Source organism: Somniosus microcephalus, chromosome 8 (genome assembly GCF_052327205.1).
Source record: "Somniosus microcephalus isolate GS21.2 chromosome 8, FLI_Smic_1.0, whole genome shotgun sequence".
NCBI lineage: Eukaryota > Metazoa > Chordata > Chondrichthyes > Squaliformes > Somniosidae > Somniosus > Somniosus microcephalus.
The window spans coordinates 60,021,188-60,040,916 of NC_140994.1; the positions used below are offsets into that span (position 1 = coordinate 60,021,188).

At 51.8% G+C, this 19,729-nt stretch overlaps 1 protein-coding gene across 1 annotated transcript in view; it reads right to left on the reverse strand.

Moving 5' to 3' along the window:
• The window catches only part of LOC147113546 (coiled-coil and C2 domain-containing protein 2A-like), a 403,075-nt gene that overhangs the window by 126,860 nt on the left and 256,486 nt on the right, over positions 1-19,729 (reverse strand). Inside the window, exons 17-18 of the mRNA XM_085996133.1 lie at positions 16,001-16,095; positions 14,152-14,319 (exon numbers count right to left, since the gene is read on the reverse strand). Of these exons, the coding sequence (XP_085852259.1) occupies positions 14,152-14,319; positions 16,001-16,095 (263 nt within the window). The remainder of the gene's footprint in view (positions 1-14,151; positions 14,320-16,000; positions 16,096-19,729) is intronic.

The window sequence follows — 19,729 nt, forward strand, 5'->3', positions numbered from 1 at the left end:
TTACAAACCAAACCCCCGCCATGATGTTTTTCAATAGAAGACTAAGGTGCCGGCTGGATTTGGTCAAGCCAAACGTCAGAAGGGACGTAGAGAACCGGCAATTTCAAAGCATGAATGAAAGGCCAACTAGAACCTTCCAGATAGGTCAACCAGTTTTGGCCCGGGACTACCGTACCGAGAAATGGCAGCCTGGAACTATTTGCACATGACTAGGACCGCTGATGTATACCGTGGACATTGGAGAAAGCATAATAAGGCGCCATGCTGACCAGATCATAGAGTCATCCGAAAAAGGACAACCTACACCACAACTCTATACGCCTAGTGATGAAGCAGAGATACCCATAGTATCTACCGCCGATCCGGTGATACTGGAACCAGATGAACCCAACACTGGCATTGAAGCCGAATCGACCTTGCCAAAAGAACCTACTACACCACCGAGGCGTTATCCGGACCGAGTCAGGAAGCCTCCAGAGAGACTGAATTTGTAATTGATTAACTTCAGCAAATGTGTATATTATTGTTCTTGTAAAAATGTTATTTAATGATTACTTAAAATGTTATGTACTATTTATCTAAAAGGGGAGGAATTGTAGTGTATGTACCTTTAAGAGGAACTATGTTTTTGAAGCCCCTGTATACTGTAGTACCAGTAGTGACCACTCGGGTATATAAGCCTGTGTAGCGTCTTGTGTTGTTAGTTCACCTCCAGACTTTGTTCAGTAAACACTTGTTAAATCAACTCCTGCATTCCGTGTCTCCATTAACACACGGATCTAACAGGTATCATAGTAAAAAAAATTCTTAAATCGCACTGTCCATGCTTTCTTTTGGAAGTCCTGGTTGCCCTGCTCGGCTGAGGGCTTGTGGAGTGGCTACATTCATCTTCTGTCATTGGCACAAGCCATTCCCTGAGAGGGGGCCTAGAACTGACTTGCAATAAGCTGCCGACGGGTGGCCCTTGCACTTTCAGCCTCCCTCCTGTGCTGGTCCTCCTCCTCCTCCTCCTCCTCCTCTGGTGATCCTCCAATGTCTGCTGGCAGTGGCTGAGTCCTGCAGATAGCCAGGTTGTGCAGCATGCAGCACACGACAACGAAATGGGAGACTCGCTCAGGCGAGTACTGTAGGGCTCCCCCGGAACGATCCAGACAGCGGAACCGTTGCTTCAGCACACCGATTGTTTGCTCAATGATGTTCCTGGTTTCTTGATGGCCCTCATTGTATCCCTCTTCAGCAGGGGTGCTGGGCGCACGGAGCAGGGTCATCAGCCAGGTGCATAAAGGATAGCCTTTGTCCCCGAGAAGCCATCCTCGTGGGTGAGGCTGGGCCTCGAACATGTCTGCCACAGAAGTCTGGCGCAGGATGAAGGCATCGTGGCTGCTGCCTGGAAAGCGGGCATTGACAGCTAGGATGAGCTGCCTGTGGTCACACACCAACTGCACGTTGAGCAAATGGTAGCCCTTCCGGTTGCGGTAATCCTCGGCATTCTCTAGAGGTGCCCGCAAAGCCACATGCGTGCAGTCAATGGCGCCCTGCACCATGGGGAAGCCCGCTAATGCTGCAAAGCCCATTGCACGCTGCTGCTGCTTGTCAACGGTCATGGGGAAGGAGATGAACTGACGTCTCCTTCTGAAAAGGGCATTGGTCACCTGGCGGATGCAGCAATGTACCGCAAACTGGGAGATGTTGGAAATGTCCCCAGTAGCGGATTGGAAGGAGCCGGTGGCATAGAAGTTGAGAGCCACTGTCACCGTCACTGCCACCGACAGAGACGTCCTGCTCCTCAGCTGTGGCTGCAGATCTCCGCGAAGCAGGTGGCAGATCTCAGTGACCACCGCCCTTCTGAATCGCAGCCTCCGAACACACTGCTCTTCAGACATGTTCAGATATGAGAACTGCTGGCGGTATACCCTGGGTGGGTAAGGCCTCCTTTGCCGACGCCTGTTGCCCCTTCTCCGTCTGGCCATGACTGGCGCTCTCTCACGGCGTCTCTGAGCCCTTTGAATGCAATGGAGAAGCCCAACGTTTCCACCCATTGCAGCCCCCATTATATGTTTCCAATCAATGCTATGACTCTGAAGTTAAAGACAAGTGCAAAGCTGTGGCCTGAAGCCACAAGTACCTGTGCGAGTGTTGAGCCAAACCAGAAAGCTCTCTACCTTTGTCTCTCTCCAAAGATCTGTCTCTCACAAAGAAGGAGTGGTGCAAAATGGCTGCCATTTATACTGCAGGAGGAGTCCCCTTTAATTAGCGCCCCCCGCGCCCCGCAGCGACTGGGAACCGTTCCCCTCTACCAGTCGCTAGGTGCGCCAGGCGCACAATAGGCCGGCGCCACTGAATTTCCGGTTTGGGGCGCACAAAGGGCGTTGCACCATGAAATGACGTCAGGATCTGCGCGCGCAGCTGAGGTTTTGCGCCGTCGCTAAATCTTAACTGAAGTTCGCGAGAGGCGCAGATCGCGTTGCGCCCGGGCGCTAGCCGCTTAGCACCCCACTTCTCCTCCTCCTAAGGCGCTAGCGGCTGGCGCAAACAACTGAATTTCTAGGCCGTTGAGTTTGAGGACCAAGCTGATAAATGAATATTTACCTTTTGTTGCAAATAAGCCACATTGTGAGAAATATATGGGATAGATTTTCCTGGTTTTGTGATGGGCACATTAGATCACCTGAGTACAGTAAATATAGGAAAATCAGGCAGGGAGGAATGTATGTCCATAAGGGAGCCCACACAATTTTTGGTCCATTTGTTGGGATCGACAGAAATCAACAGGCTGAGACTTTCTTTAGGTAAAGGACAAAACGTGTCCTGCTTTAATCACACCTCCACATGGACTGGAAAACCTTAGCCCCGTGCAGGGTTACAAGCAGGGGCTGATGAGTCATCGCATAACCTGACACTCTTAAAGGGCCCGACACTCTTAAAGGGGCCCTGCACCAATAACCCAACCCAGCATGTACATACCACAGCATTGCTATACAAAGTGAATTGTGTTAGGTACATATAACAGCATTGGGTACACATTGGCCTAGAAATTCAGTGGCCTGCGCCACCAGTTTGCGCCCAAAGAGGGCTTTTGCGCCACTGTGCAAACCTACCGCGATATTTAGCGGGGCGCTAATGGCAGAGTTAGCCAGTAGCGCTGCGCCGCCACCGATGACGTCATCGGTGTGCGCAGCGCCCCGCTATCGCCCCGCTGGGCATATTTGGTTGCTGCCGCCTCCTCCGCGCCGGCCGCAAACAGCGACCGGTACACGGGGCCTACCTGTGCCGGTAGTGGGGCGAGTTAAGGTGGAGGTGCGGCCGGCCGCTTTTTCGGCGGCCGCCTGCCCGCACCTCCGTCCCCGGCCTCCTACGCGCCCCCCCCGCGGCATTGCCAGCTGTTTCCAGAGAGCCCGGCACTTCTCCTTGGTGCCGGGCTCATTTGCCGGCACTCGTGAGCGGGGATCGCGCTGTTGCAGGCACCTCCCCCTTAAGAGTGAGAGGAAGGCCTGCAGTACCGCAGGCTGCCGTGCCGCAGCGGGTGGCGCTGCGGCACTTTGCACGCCGATATTCAGTTTCAGCGCCCCAAGCGGGGCACCGAAACCCTTGTTTAGCGGCCGGCTTCCACTTGGGGCGCTGAAACTGAATATCCCGTTGGCGCAAGTGGCTCCGCGCGCAGCGGTAATTCCGGCGCCCAGGCGAGCTAGGCACCCCTAACTGAATTTCTAGGCCATTGTGTTATTGTCCCTTTGTGGCCTCTCCCACATACGTCCCCCCAGAATTCACAAGTACTGGCAATGTCAGTCGTCGGGGGGGCCGGGTCAATCGGTTGGAACGGCTCCTCGATTCCGGGGTGGAGATCGGGGGGTTCGTCGGGGGGACCTCGGGCGCTCGGTGGTGAACGGAGGGCGTAGAAAGCGGAGGTCGGCCCCGTCTCAGGGTCTGTGCCAACTCAACGGGTCAGTCCAGATCCAGGTGGGCCGGCTTGAGGCGGTCGACGGAAATGCAGTCCGGCTTGCCGCCGACATCTACGACAAAGGTCTTGTCCCCGGTTTCCAAGACGTGGAATGGCCCATCGTAAGGTGGCTGCAGAGGTCCCCGGTGGGCGTCGTGGCGGACAAAAACGTACTCCGCTGCACGAAGGTCGAGTGGACCGTGGGACTGCGGGAGGCCGTGCTGCGACGTGGGCACCGGAGCGAAAACCTTGGCGTTGTCTAGAAGGTCGGTCCGCTGACGGGCTGCGGACCAAGGCTCCGTTGTGTTGGGGACGAAATCCCCGGGAACCCGCAGCGGCTGTCCATAGACGAACTCAGTGGACGAGGATTGGAGGTCCTCCTTGGGAGCGGTCCTGAGTCCCAGCATGACCCGCGGAAGTCTGTCAATCCAGCCATCGTCCCGGAGGCTGGCTCGGAGCGCGGCCTTCATGGAGCGATGGAACCGTTCGCACAACCCGTTGGCCTGAGGGTGGTAAGCTGTGGTGCGGTGGAGTTTCAACCCGAGGCCTTGGGCAACGGCGTTCCAGAGCTCTGACATGAACTGGGGCCCCTGGTCGGAGGAAATGTCAGATGGGGCGCCGAACCAGGCGACCCAAGTGCTGATGAACGCCCGAGCTACGTCGGCGGCCGTCGAAGACAGCGGGACGGCTTCCGGCCATCGGGTGGTTCTGTCGACCATTGTGAGGAGGTGGGTGAACCCACGGGAGGGCGGCAGGGGCCCTACCAAGTCCACGTTAACGTGGTCGAACCACCTCTCGGGTACTGCGAAAGGCGATGTACCTTGGAGCATTGGCATACCATGCAGGTGCTGGCCCAGTCGCGCACGTCTTTCCTGAGCCCGTGCCAAACAAACTTGGCCGCCACCAGTTTCTGTCACCCTTCGGGCATGACGGGACGTGGCTGCCCAATGGAGACGTCGCACAGGAGTGTGGTGCCAGCAGCGTCAAACGCGACGTCTGCGAGTTGAAGGCCCGTGACCGCCGTTCTGTAGGCCTGGATGTCCGGGTCGGAGGCCTGGTCAGCTGCCCTGCGGGTGTAGTCGACTCCGAGTTGTACGGCGCTGGCGATGGCTCGGGAGAGGCAGTCGGCGACGGGGTTGTCTTTCCCAGCCACATGCTGGATGTCCGTCGTAAATTCCGAAATGAAGGCCAAGTGGCGTTGCTGACGGGCCGACCACGGCTCGGAGGCTTTGGCCATGGCAAAGGTCAACGGTTTGTGGTCCACGAACGCCGTGAACGGGTGGGCCTCCAACAGGAAACGGAAGTGTCGGACAGCGAGGTAGAGGCCGAGGAGCTCGCGATCAAATGTGCTGTACTTCCGCTCGTTGGGGCGGAGCTGCTGGCTGAACAAGGCGAGCGGTTGCCAGGCGCCATTGACCCACTGTTCTTGGATGGCGCCGACCGCGTAATCCGAGGCGTCAGTGGTGAGAGCGATCGGCGCGTCGGGCAACGGGTGCGCCAGCATGGTCGCGTTGGCCAGGGCCCTCTTCGTGTCTGTGAAAGCAGCGGCCATCTCATCAGACCAGTTGACGGTGAGTTTGTCGGGCTTGCCTTTGAGGGCCTCGTAAAGGGGCCGCATAAGCTAGGCTGCTCGGGGGACGAAACGATGGTAAAAGTTCACCATGCCCAAAAACTCCTGTAGGGCCTTAACGGTGAGGGGCCGTGGGAAGTCCATCACGGCCTCCACTTTCGATGGGAGTGGCACCACCCCATCCTTCGTGATGCGGTCCCCGAGAAAGTCGATCGAGGACAGCCCGAATTGGCACTTGGCCGGGTTGACGATTAGGCCGTGTTGGCTGAGTCGTTCGAAAAGAGTCCGGAGGTGGGACACATGTTCCGTCCTGGAGGCGCTGGTGATGAGGATGTCATCCAGGTATACGAACAGGAACGTCAGGTCCCGTAACACGGTGTCCATGAGGCGTTGAAAAGCCTGTGCGGCGTTTTTGAGGCCAAATGGCATGGGGAGAAATTCGAATAGCCCGAACGGGGTGATCACCGTGGTTTTCGGAACGTCCTGCGGCCGGACGGGGACCTGGTGATAACCTCGGACGAGGTCCACTTTCGAGAATACCACTTTCCCGGCCAGGCGGGCGGAGAAATCCTGGATGTGTGGGATAGGATAGCGGTCGGGGGTCGTCGTGTCGTTGAGGCGCCGGTAGTCTCCACACGGGCGCCACCCGCTGCCTGGTTTCGGGGCGATGTGGAGGGGTGAAGCCCATGGACTGTTCAACCGGCGGATGATGCCGAGGCGCTCCATGGTGTCGAACTCGGCTTTGGCGATGGCGAGCTTCCCCGGGTCGAGGCGCCGAGCGCGGGCGTAGACGGGCGGACCGGTGGTCAAAATGTGGTGTTCTACCCCGTGTTTGGTGGCGGCGGACGAGAACGTGGGTCTCGTAAGGTCCGGGAACTGGGCGAGGAGACGGGAAAACTCGTCGGAGGCCGCAAGTACGCTGGACAACAGCATCGTGCTGGACCTACTGAGGGAACACGGGAGCGAGCTGAAGGTTTCAGCGTTGATGAGACGTCGGTTCTTGACGTCCACCAAAAGGCCATTAGCGCAGAGGAAGTCAGCGCCGAGGAGGGGGGTGGACACTTTTGCTGTGACAAAGTCCCAGGTGAACCGTTGCCCGCCCAAACAAAGTGCAACGTTCTGTGTCCCAAAGGTATGGATGGAACTGCCATCGGCGGCTTCGAGGACGGGGCCGTGGTTTACCCCTTGGATGTCTATGGATGATGCGGGCAGGATGCTCACCTGGGCGCCCGTGTCGCAAAGGAAACGACGCCTGGAGTCGGAGTCTGTAACAAACAACAAGCTGCCTGAACGGCCGACAGCCATAGCAACCGACGAGTGGTCTTTAGTTTGCTTTGACGCGGGGAAACTGCATGGGGGCTGGCACCGCCGGGCTTTGGGGCTGAACTGCGCATGGTAGAAGCAGAGGCCTGAGGGTTGCCGCCGTTGGGCTGTATCAGTGGGGGTAGGGCTCCGCGTGGCCACACAGTACTGTTGCCCGGCGGAAAAAAATTGGTCGGCCTCCTTGGCCAGGTCGCGGAAATCGGTAATAGAAGTGTTGGCTAGCGCCGACCGTACCTGACCTGGTAGCTGCTGGAGGAACAGTTCCTTGAAGAGGAAACACGGCGTGTGTGTGATGAAATATTCCATTCACCACTGCCTGTGACTGAGATCGGTTTCAGTGTCATTTCCCTTCCCCCAGACCTCATTGTATTGTGTACTGGAATGTGCTGTATTGTATACTGGAATGTGCTGGAATGTGCTGTGTGTAGGGCTCCGCCCATACCTGGCCCCGTTTGTAAGCTAGCTTCAGTCTGGCCTCAGTCTCCAGAAGTAAGACATCTCTCTCTCTTACGTGTTACTTTCTAAGTTAATAAAAGCCTTGTTTTTGTTCTGCTAACTTCGAGTCTCGGAATTATTGAGGCACATCAATTTTATTAACTTATTTTTCAACACTATGGATCAACTCCTGAAACCCGAACGTTTGGATTTGGATCAACATGCTCCGGACGCATCAGCACGCTTCAGACACTGGTTTGAGTGTATGGAATTCTTCCTGGACATTTCCGCAGCCGTCAAAGACGCTACGGACGCTGCGAGGATGAGACTCGGAATTCTGCGGAATTGGGTAAGCCACCGGGTTTACCCCCTCATCCAAGACGCCGAGACGTACCTGGCCGCCTGCGACATCTTAAAGGCGCATTACCAGCAGCCTACGAATGAGGTGTATGCTAGGCACCTGCTCGCTACCCGCGCACAGCGACCTGGGGAATCGGTGGAGGAGTTCCTAAGCACCCTGAAAATGCTTGGCAAAGACTGCAAGTGCCGAGATGTAAAAGCCGCAGTGTACACTGACGAGCTTGTTCACGATGCCTTCACCACAGGCCTCAGCTCCACTTACATCCAGCAAAGACTGCTGGAAAAAACGGGGTTGGACCTGAAACAGGCTGCGGACACCGCGCGATCTCTGGATGTGGCCCAGAGAAACTCGGACGCCTACTCTTCAGCCGGCGCCGTCCACGCCGCCACGTGTGCACCGAGGGCGCCGCCATCTTGGAAGGCATCTTCCCCGCCCGACAGCCCGACACCGGCTGGGCCCCGCTCTCCCCCCAGAAGCCCTACGACAGCCGCGACGCATCAGGGACCCAACTGCTACTTCTGCGGGCAGCCAAAGCACACCAGAAACCTGTGCCCGGCGAAAGGCACCACCTGCTTTAAGTGCGGTAAGAAGGGGCACTTCGGGAAGGTGTGCAGAGGGAACCCCGCCGGAAAACCAACCGCCGGAAAACCCGCCACCGCCGCGTGTGCGCCGTGGGAGCGGCCATCTTGGACGCCATCTTGCCCGACCTCGTGGGGTCCGCCATCTTGTGAGCAGACAGCGTGGACGCCATCCTGTATCGATCAGGGCCCTACAGTGGCATCGGTCACAGTGGACCAGACCAGGCCGCACCCGCTATCCAGATCAATGGTGGACATCGAGGTAAACGGGTGCCGGGTTAAATGCTTAATTGACAGTGGAAGCACGGAGAGCTTTATCCACCCAGAACTGGCACAACAACTCTCCCTAAAGGTGGTCCCTACTCAGGGTACCATCTCTATGGCTGATAAAACCCAGACATCGACCATTCTGGGTTACTGCACGGTACAATTGTGCGTTAACGGAACTGTATATGATAATTTTAAAGTATTAATCATGAAGAACCTATGTGCGAGCGTGATCTTGGGCCTAGATTTCCAGTGCAACCACCAAAGCATCACGCTCAAGTACGGTGGGTCCCAGCCGCCCCTCACAGTGTGCGGTCTGGCTACCCTGAAGGTAAAGCCGCCTTCGCTATTCGCGGACCTTACCCCTAACTGCCGGCCAATAGAGACCAAAAGCAGGAGGTACAGCTGGGAGGACAGGCGGTTTATCGCGACCGAGGTAGACAGGCTCCTGAAAGAGCGCATTATTTAACACAGCAACAGCCCGTGGCGCGCCCAAGTGGTAGTGGTAAGGGGTAGCGAGAAGAAACGGATGGTGATCGACTATAGTCAAACGATCAACAGGTACACCCTACTAGACGCCTACCCGCTACCCCGCATATCAGAAATGGTGAACCAAATCGCCCAATACCGGGTGTTCTCCACCATCGACCTCAAGTCAGCGTACCACCAGCTCCCTATCAGACCAGAGGACCGCCCGTACACCGCCTTCGAGGCGAACGGACGCCTCTACCAATTCCTCAGAGTCCCCTTTGGGGTGACGAATGGGGTCTCGGTCTTCCAGAGGGAGATGGACCGCATGGTCAATGACCACCACTTGCAGGCAACCTTCCCCTACCTCGACAACGTCACCATCTGTGGTCACAACCAGCAGGGTCACGACTCGAACCTCGAGAGGTTCCTCAAAACCGCACAAAAACTCAACCTCACCTACAACGAGGACAAGTGCGTTTACAACACCACGCGCCTCTGCATACTAGGCAGCGTGGTGGAGAATGGGGAAATCGGGCCAGACCCCGACTGATTGCGCCCCCTACGGGAGCTGCCCCTGCCCAACACTCCCAAAGCCCTGAAAAGGTGCCTGGGGTTATTTTCTTATTATTCCCAATGGGTCCCCAACTACTCCGACAAAGCCCGCCCCCTCTTGAAAGCATCCTCTTTCCCGCTCTCTGCTGAGGCCCACGCCGCCTTCAAAAGCATTAAGCAGGATATTGAGTGGGCCACGCTACAGGCAGTGGACGAGAACACTCCATTTCAAGTGGAAAGTGATGCGTCTGACTTCGCCTTGGCGGCCACCCTCAACCAGGCGGGGCGGCCCGTAGCTTTCTTCTCGAGGACCCTCCAAGGGCCCGAGATCAGACACTCCTCCGTGGAAAAGGAGGCCCAAGCCATCGTGGAGGCAGTGCGCCACTGGCGCCACTACCTAGCCGGCAAACGCTTCACCCTACTTACCGACGGTCGGTAGCGTTTATGTTCAATAATAAACAGAGGGGGAAGATTAAAAATGATAAGATTCTTAGGTGGCGGATCGAGCTCTCCACCTTCGAGTACGACATCATTTACCGGCCAGGGGCCCTTAACGAATCCCCTGATGCCCTCTCACGAGGGATGTGTGCCAGCGCCACCGGGGATCGGCTACAGACCCTCCACAACGACCTCTGCCACCCAGGGGTCACGCGGCTGTTCCACTTCATAAAGTCCCGTAACTTACCCTACTCGATTGAGGAAGTTCGGTCCCTGACCAGGAACTGCTGCACTTGCGCTGAGTGCAAGCCTCGGTTCTACCGCCCAGATAGAGCCCACTTAATCAAAGCTACACGGCCCTTTGAGCGGCTCAGCTTAGATTTCAAGGGCCCCCTCCCGTCCGTCGACCGCAATGTTTACTTCCTGAACATTGTGGACGAATACTCCCGGTTCCCATTCGCCTTCCCCTGCCCAGACATGACCAGCGCCACGGTCATTAAATGCCTCAACAGCCTGTTCTGCCTGTTCGGTATGCCGAGCTACATCCATACGGATAGGGGGGCGTCCTTCATGAGTGAAGAGCTACGCCAGTACATGCTGTCCAAGGGGATCGCCACGAGCCGTACCACCAGCTACAGCCCCCGGGGTAACGGCCAAGTGGAGCGAGAGAACGGGACAGTATGGAAAGCAGTCACTCTAGCTCTAAGGACCAAGGGCCTCCCTATCTCCCGCTGGCAGGAAGTCCTCTCGGATGTGCTCCAATCGATACGGTCGCTATTGTGTACGGCCACTAATACCACGCCTCATGAACGAATGTTTGTCTTTCCCCGGAAATCCACCTCAGGCGTATCCATGCCGTCATGGCTCTCCACCCCAGGTCCGGTACTCGTGCGAAGGCATGTGAGGGGCCACAAGACGGACCCTCTCGTGGAGCCAGTACACCTACTCCACGCCAACCCCCAATACGCATATGTCCGGCACGCCGACGGAAGGGAGGACACCGTGTCCATAAAAGACGTCGCCCCAGCCGACATCGACAACAACCACGGCAATAGCGGCAACGACGATCACAGCAACTCTGACCCACCCACTACTCTTTCATCACCCCCGGAAGAACACCGACCAACGGCACCCCCACCAACTACCCCTCCAACAACCCTAGCGGCACCCCCGGCAGAGACCCAGGAGGCTACCGGGGACACCCAGCCGACACCCGCGGCACCGCAACAGCCACGTCGGTCTCAGAGGACTATCAAACCCCCGAACAGACTAAATCTATAGAAGGGGTGAATGTGATGAAATATTCCATTCACCACTGCCTGTGACTGAGATCGGTTTCAGTGTCATTTCCCTTCCCCCAGACCTCATTGTATTGTGTACTGGAATGTGCTGTATTGTATACTGGAATGTGCTGGAATGTGCTGTGTGTAGGGCTCCGCCCATACCTGGCCCCGTTTGTAAGCTAGCTTCAGTCTGGCCTCAGTCTCCAGAAGGAAGACATCTCTCTCTCTTACGTGTTACCTTCTAAGTTAATAAAAGCCTTGTTTTTGTTCTGCTAACTTCGAGTCTCGGAATTATTGAGGCACAGTGTGTGTGCCCAGGAGGGCCAGCATGTGGTCCATCAGCTCCGAGGGCTTGGAGTCGCCAAGCCCGGGCAGGGAGAGGAGCCGGCGGGTGCGTTCAGCTTCAGTGAGGCCGAAAGTCCGTAGAAGGTGCGCCTTAAGCGTGTCCTATTTGCTGTGCTCTGGGGGGTTTTTGAGCAGGTTCATGACTCTGGCCGCGGTGGAGCTGCCGAGAGCAGAGACGACATAGTAGTACCTCGTGTCGTCCACGGTGATGTTCCGGATTGCAAATTGAGCTTCGGCCTGGGCGAACCAAGCGGCAGCCTGTTGTTCCCAAAACTTGGGTAGTTTGATGGAAACGGCGTTCGTCGCCATTTCAGAAGAGGCCTTTGGAATCGTCCAAAGGAGCAGCGGGTCACCAATGTTAGGATCGACAGAAATCAACAGGCTGAGACTTTCTTTAGGTAAAAGACAAAACGTGTCCTGCTTTAATCACATCTCCACATGGACTGGAAAACCTCAGCCCCGTGCAGGGTTACAAGCAGGGGCTGATGAGTCATCACGTAACCCGACACTCTTAAAGGGCCCGACACTCTTAAAGGGGCCCTGCACCAATAACCCAACCCAGCATGTACATACCACAGCATTGCTATACAAAGTGAATTGTGTTAGGTACATATAACAGCATTGGGTACACATTGTGTTATTGTCCTTTTTTGGCCTCCGCCACACATTAAAAATTTTCAGGAATTTTTGTGCTTACTAGTTGAAGGATGTTACAGTTGAAAAGGAAAATTTCACCATTTCAAGCATCCAGTGTCAACATCAAGCACTCTAAGGTTAGATATAGCATGGTTAAATGCAGAGTAAAGAATTCTCCCGCTGCTCTGCTCTACTCTGCTCAGCAATATATCCTAGCCTCAACCTTAGAAGAGCAGTCCCACTGCTCCAGTGAAACAAATGTAATTTCCCAAACCAGCCATACCTGTTGCCTTTTGGAGTAGGATTGCTGAAATTAAAAGGTCAATTATTTCCTGATTCATGCCTCACTCCATTTTTGAATAACAACATAACTTTCTCCATCAATAATCCTTAGGTATAGCTCCTTTGTTTAAGGTGTTCCTAAAAACATTAACCAAAGCTTTACAAAAGGAAACTTCACAAATTCACTGCTTGTGATTTAGTCATCTCCTTCATTCTTGGAATAGACATTGCTCCCAGCAACTTCTTTCGCAGTATCTTCTGTGTCTAAAATGATTCCTTCCAATGAAATGAATGACTTTACTTGTTAAGATGCTGTCAAGGTTTGAAAACTGATGTCAGGTTATTTGTTGGCAGAGGTCCTTTCCTGTTTAATGCATCAAAATGTCAAAGATCGACATGAACGTATCTATGATCCTGTTCCTAATTTGCATTTTTAATGAATTTGCTAATTTAAAATGCAAATTTGTGCCAACTGCGGCTGACTTCTTGTTTCACTGATTATATCTGTTTAAATTATGCAGGGCATTAGACTCGGGGGTTGTTCGCTCTGCTACTATTAGCCCCGCTGAATTCAAACAGGTAGAACAAGTGGAGAAGGAAGTCAGTAGCAGCTGTGATTCTGGGACAAGAATGGATCTATTGGAGCAGCATCATGGGGAAGAAGTAGAGAATTTCAGCCAGTGGATGAGAAGCAGTAGCCTCCTGTTCTTCCCCAATGTGGATTGCCATCTCAGCCCCATCTGCGCTGGCACCACCTGCCTCTGTCCTCAGCTACTCCAGGGCTTGTTGGTATTCTTTGTTGATTTATCAGCTCTTAATTTCAAAGCACATATAGCACTTATGCCATCTGCCTCATCCTTGGCTGCTCCTAGGCCTGCTGACCACTCAGTAGTGGTGAGAAATGGGTTGTTTACTTTCTAAAGTGCTCTTAGTGCTCATATTTGCTAAATGAAAATTACTTAGCAAATATAAATGAAATGAGCTCTTTAAGGCAGCCAATTTTCCACCTCCCTCTCTTCCTTTAAGACCCTCCTTAAAACCCTCTTTGGCCACACTTCTCTATCTGCTTCTTAGGCTCAGTCAATTTTTGTTTGATTACGCTTCAGTGAAGAACCTTGGAATGTTTTTCTACATTAAAGGTGCTATATAAATGCAAGTTGTTGTTTGGGAATTTTTCCTAATTTTGGGGGAGAAATTCTGCAGATCTTTCTCTTGGAAAACTAAAGGGTTGAAACTGCTCTCTGCAGGATTTATGTATTCCTCTGTGAGCACAGCAGGAGTTGGGGAAACTATTTTTTACCCTACCCGCACCAGATCTGTCAAAAATATCAGTGGAGATGGGCAGGTAATCTAGGCCAACGTCTCAGCTTGGAAAGGGAAAAAACACGAGTTCTCACCCCTGACCGCACAATAACACTCAGGTATTATGCTCGTCATAGTCAATTGGCCTGCCAGCACTCATTGTCAAGGCGCACACATGGATTGGCCACTTTGGTGTGATTGGGAACTGCAATTTTAAGAAAAGGAGGGGAGAAAATTGAAAATTCCAATTTAGTGATTAGAACATTGGGTGCAATAACAATATATTACTGGAGCAACACAATACACCAGTACAGGGACTAACATGAAGAATGACTTCCTATAAACCTAGACACATTTTATATACTTCTTACCTGGCAATACATTTCCTCATTGGTATGTTGTATGCTCCTATTACGTTAATAAGCAGCTTGATGTCTCCGTCAGACAAGGTCTGGGCAGGTATTTTTTTTCTCTCTTTACGCATAGGTTTCAATGTTTTTCGAGGTGCAATCATGTTTAACAAGGCAAGACTTATTTGGCTTTGACACAATAAACAATATATAGTAATAAGTTTAGACATTTTTGTATTGATAGCATTCAATTTCAACAAGTAAAAGAGTATATAGTATGATTTTATTTTAGTCATTAGTTTTTATTCTACAATATAAATAAATGATTACAGTGGAACCCATTTTTAGTGAACTCAGACATAATGGCCTGCTTCCCCACTATTTTTTTAGCAGATTTGTGGTGAGAAGGGGATGAAAAATTATTCAGGGGTATGGTCCGTTGCATCCCAACTTCCTGCAGTGGCCTCCATTTCCCGCTACCTGAGCCCAGGGTTGTTCAGTATGTATGTGACAAGGCATAGTGAAAAAATGCAAATGAGAGAAATATGCTCTCCAATCCATATGTCCAGCACTCTAAAGTTAGTCCAGAAATTTTGCTGCAACATTATATAAATTAATGTGAATGCTGAACAAAGGTGTGGATGGAGGCAACGACCCTTAAAAGGCCCTACGGAATCCCAGACATAAGGCCAGGAACTAGTTACACAGGAGTGCACTGGAAGGGCCATGGATTTTCAGCTTCACTCACATCCCAAACTCATCCGGCTCACTCTCCTGTTTTAAAACTTGCATTAAATAAAGGGAATTAGTACGTTGTGTAAATGAAACTGTAGCTAAAGAAATTAGCAAAATTCTTTCAATTGTTTCTTTACAAGAACTTTACAAGCAAAAAACACCCCTTAATGTACAGTTTGTGCTTATACCCACTCCTTAATACAAACTCTCAAACCATGACCATACAAGAATGCACAATTAATGAGTGTGCTATCTTTAATGCTTAGAGGAAATTAAACCCAGTGTTTTACCTGGTAGCTACAAGTGGACAGATGATAAAATATAGAACACATTGGCCGAGAAATTCAATGCACCGTGGCTGTTTTTCAGACGCAAAATTGGCACCTAATCATCCAATACGGCGGGTGAGGCGTGCATGCTCATTACATGCGGGAAATACACCACCCGCCATATTGGTGAAGGCTGAAGAAGAGACATCCAGGGCCCTTTGCATATACAAAAACAGGGCTTAATGCCTGCTTGAGGCCCCCTTTGTAAAATTGGGCTGCCCGGAATGCAGCCGGCACTGGGCTAACAACATTCAGGAAAACATGGTCTACATGTGGCCTAACCAGCAGTCCTAAAAGCTGCCATCAAAACAGTATGTTTTTTCAAATACTTGCATAAATGTGGAGCTCAGAGGTGCAGGCGTGCTCCTCCTGGCTCCATATTAAAACCCAGGGCCGCTGCTGGGCACCATTTGCTGCTATCCCAATCACCTTCCTCCCTCTCCTGGTCACACCCCTCCCACGAGATCATGTTTTCCCATCTCCCGGGTGACCCCTTCCCTCCTAATCCCTTTACCTCCTTTCCCAGGGACTACCTGAAGAACGCTGTCGGCAATGCATTGCCCAAAATTCAAATCATCTTCACCAGCGAGCTACCTGCCAGCCTCATATAAATGGGGCCCAACACCCAATATCAGATGGGCCTTGCAATTAACAATTCCGGCACAGGGATCATTCCCTGCCCCTAGTTTGCATTGCCAGGCCGGCATGAACCAATTTCCAGACCATTAATTAATTTAAATAAATTAAGCTAAGATTATTTCAATTCTTATTATTTCATGATTCAGTAAATACATTAAATAGCTCACCTTATGGTACTAATATCTTCACATTCAACAACAATATCTTGTAATGTATAATGATGCTTGGCCCTCAAAAGTCTTTTCATCACAGAAGCTTTCACCTTCCAGACAACATGTTATACAATTATTTATAAAAACTGTTATTTTAGAACTGTTTCCTTAGATGTAAAAAGCAAACTAAATGACCTTAGTTTTAATAGCATACTGAGTAAATTTAACTTAAAGCTTTAGCCTTTATTTTGTTCAAATTATTCACTCACACATTCAAAATTAAAAGATATCACTCTAGTAAATTGAATATAGTATATGCATTGCTAACATTTTCTGCTTGACTCATTACTACTATGCATTCAGATTAATAGTAATAATTTGGGAAAATAAACATTTATCAAATAAATTAATGCCCTTTTATGATATAATTAGTTTATTTTCATCGTTACAAGAATGCTGTCAGAATTGAGAAGATGCAACTATCAGGAAACACTGAGCAGGCTGGAGCTCCTTTCCCTGGAAAAGGGAAGACTAAGTGGAGACCTGATAGAAGTCTTTAAAATTATGAACATGGGGAAACTGTTTCAACTTGTAGGTTAGTCCAGAATAAGGGGATATAAATATAAGATAGCCACTAATAAATCAAATAAAGAATTGCGGAGGAATCTCTTTACACAGAGGGCTAAAAATTGGATAGCCCCCGAAAATGGGTGCGGAGATTGCGATGTGTGATTAACTCGTGCCCGTTGAATGTAATGCAGGCAGCACACAAACTTCGTGCTGCCTGCTAATTATAATGATAGTGGCGTGCAGCCCAGCGCTAAATGCGCTGCTGAGTGGCTGCACACTCAGCAGGGGCCCAAGTTCATGTGAGGCTAGCACCAATTAAAGCTAGCCTACAGTTCTTAAAGCCAGTCTGTGACGCACTTGGTTTGAGTATAAAGCAAGGCTTTAATCAACTTGTTTCAGAACATGGAAGTCTAGTTGTACTTCACTAGTTCCTGTCTTACAAAATGTCCCTGAGCAAGCTGGGCCCACACCGTCCAGCGTTATTTCATGAGTAGTTTCTTTATGATGATGAGATTTATAACAGTCTGCACCTCTTAAAGGGGAGGTGCATTCTGGATGCAGCAGGTACTGGAAGTCATTGTAGAGGAGTGTGTGACCTAAAGGAAGAGTGAAGATGATGTAACATGGCAGAGAGAGGGCTCCCAAATTTTCGGATGCAGTACTCAAGGCCCTGGTGCAGGAGGTGGAAAGGAGTAGCAATGTCCTGTATCCACAGGGGGATAGGAGGCCCTCCAGACAGACGCTGAGAAGGAAATGGGAGCAGGTAGCCATCGTTGTCAATGCAAGCAGTGTAGCCCCGAAGACCTGCATGGACTGCAAGAAGAAGTTTAATGAACTCACATGAGTGGTCAAGGTCAGTGAATTCATCTTGAAGTGCCACATCCCACAAACTGCACCACTAGCCTCACACACTGCTTAATTCACCACACCCTCACACACCTATCAACTATCAATCATGACTTATACCTCACATTCATATGCTTCATCTCACCCTCACACACTTACCACTGCTGCAAGCCTCACACCCACATCTCACAGCTTGCACACATTGCCAGCTATTCAACCATGACAGCCACATCAGCCAAACACAGTGAACCACACTCACTGACACACTTCCCTCTCTCCTGCAGGATAAGGTGGCACACAATCGTAAGCAGCTGCAGCTAACTGGAGGGGAACAGGCATGCCTCCATATCCAGACCCCGCTCGAGGAGACAGTACTCGCCATAATTGGAGTGGCTATAACTGAGGCCGTGGCCAGCGGCGGCGCTGAAAGCATTGAAGATGACGGTATACTCATACCTAATCCTCCTTCTCACATCCGACTTCCGACTCATCCCACAATCTCTTCTGACTTACAAGCTGCAGATGGTGTAAGCATGCACCTCTTGCTTTCCTTCCCCTTCCCCCTCACAACCCTACTTTTGTGCCTTTCTCATTTCAGAGACCCAAGACATCCAACTTGGCCAGGCAGTACAAGAGGAAGAGGAAGAGGAGAGTGATGCTGAAGAAGAAACATCATCCCTCAATCTGACAGTCGCAGCCACCAGCTCAGATACTGGCACTGTGTGGACTTTAGAGGGTAGCTTAAAGGCGGGATCTGCACGCAGTGAGTTACTGGGTACAAGTGGGCTGCAGCCAAGGCAGGAGGAAAGGGTAGCACAGATGCCTGCTTCCTCCTTCTCCTCCTCCATCACCTCAGCTGGTCGCTGTATGCCTGGTGGCAAGGGCTGTGCCATCATGATGGCGAGGTTGTGGAGCATGCAGCAGACCACGATGAATCTTGAGACGAGCTCTGGTGAGTCCTGCAGAGCTCCTCCAGAGCGATCCAGGCAGCGGAAGCAATGTTTAAGGACGCCAATGGTCTACTCTATCATATTGCGTGTGGCAGCATGGCTATCGTTATATGCATGCTGCCCACGTGTGGTTGGGTAGCACAGCAGGTTCGTGAGCCAGGTGGTTAGCGGATAGCTCTTGTCGCCCAGTAGCCACCCTCTGGTTTGTCGTGGTGGCTCAAATGCTGATGGTACAGCGGACCGCCACAGAATAAAGGCATCATGGCTGCTGCCAGGATACTGAGCACTAAGTATGGTCGCACACCAGCTGGACATTGAGGGAGTGGAATCCCTTCCGGTTGTGGTACATCTCCGAATTGAGATGCGGCACCCGCAAAGCAACGTGTGTGCATGCAGTGGCATCCTGCACCATGGGTAAGCCTGCTATCCTGGCAAAGCCATGTGCTCGCTCTGCCTGCTTCTCTCTGGCAAGAGAGGATGAAATGTATTCAGCTCTCCTTGCATAGAGTCTCACTCACCTCTATTGTACACGAGTGGACAGCGAACTGGGAGATGTTACAGATGTTACCTGCGCTAGCCTGGAAGGAGCCCAACGCGAAGAAGTTAAATTCCACGGTCACCTTTACAGCCACTGGCAATTCTGTCCTCGTCCTGGTCTGAGGCTGCAGGTCTGCCTGCAGCAGGTGGCAGATTTCTGTGCGCATCTCCTTAGTAAAAAGGAGACATTGCACACACTGTTCGTCACTGAGGGTGAGGTAGGTGAATTGCTCCCTGAACACCCTGGGTGGATATGGCCTTCTGCTGAGAGCCCTTCTCCTCCTCCTCCTCCTCCTGCCTCTTCCAGCAGCTTGTTCTGTTCTGTGTCGCTTCTGCTCACTCTCCCGGTCATGCTGCAGGCTAAGGGGGGATACAAACTACTGCACCCATGCCTGGGAGCAACTGGTCTGAGCAGACCCCTTACAAGTCAGTACCAAATCTTTGATCATGTGCCATACCAGTCCTTGTAGACTTTCGGCAACTTTAAAGAAGTCTAGAAAGCACCAAACCCTTCTGCAAACTCAGCAACAGCTAATAGAAATCAATCAGCAACTAACCTGTAAGTAGGTCATGATCCCTTTAAATAACACTGGCGGCGGGGTTCCTTCCTGCTGTTGAACACATGTTCAGCTGTGCGAGGTTAAGAGAGGGCATTAGCTCCAGCATTGAAGTCAAAAATGGCAGCGCTAGCGTCAAATCAGTGTTACATGCTGATTGGCATCACAATATGCCTACTCTGCATACTAATGGCGTATGCTCCCAGCGCCAACGCAAAAACCCTCACTAAAATGGTGTCTAGCGCGATCCACACCTGAAGTGTGCGCACGCTGCTCAGACGGCA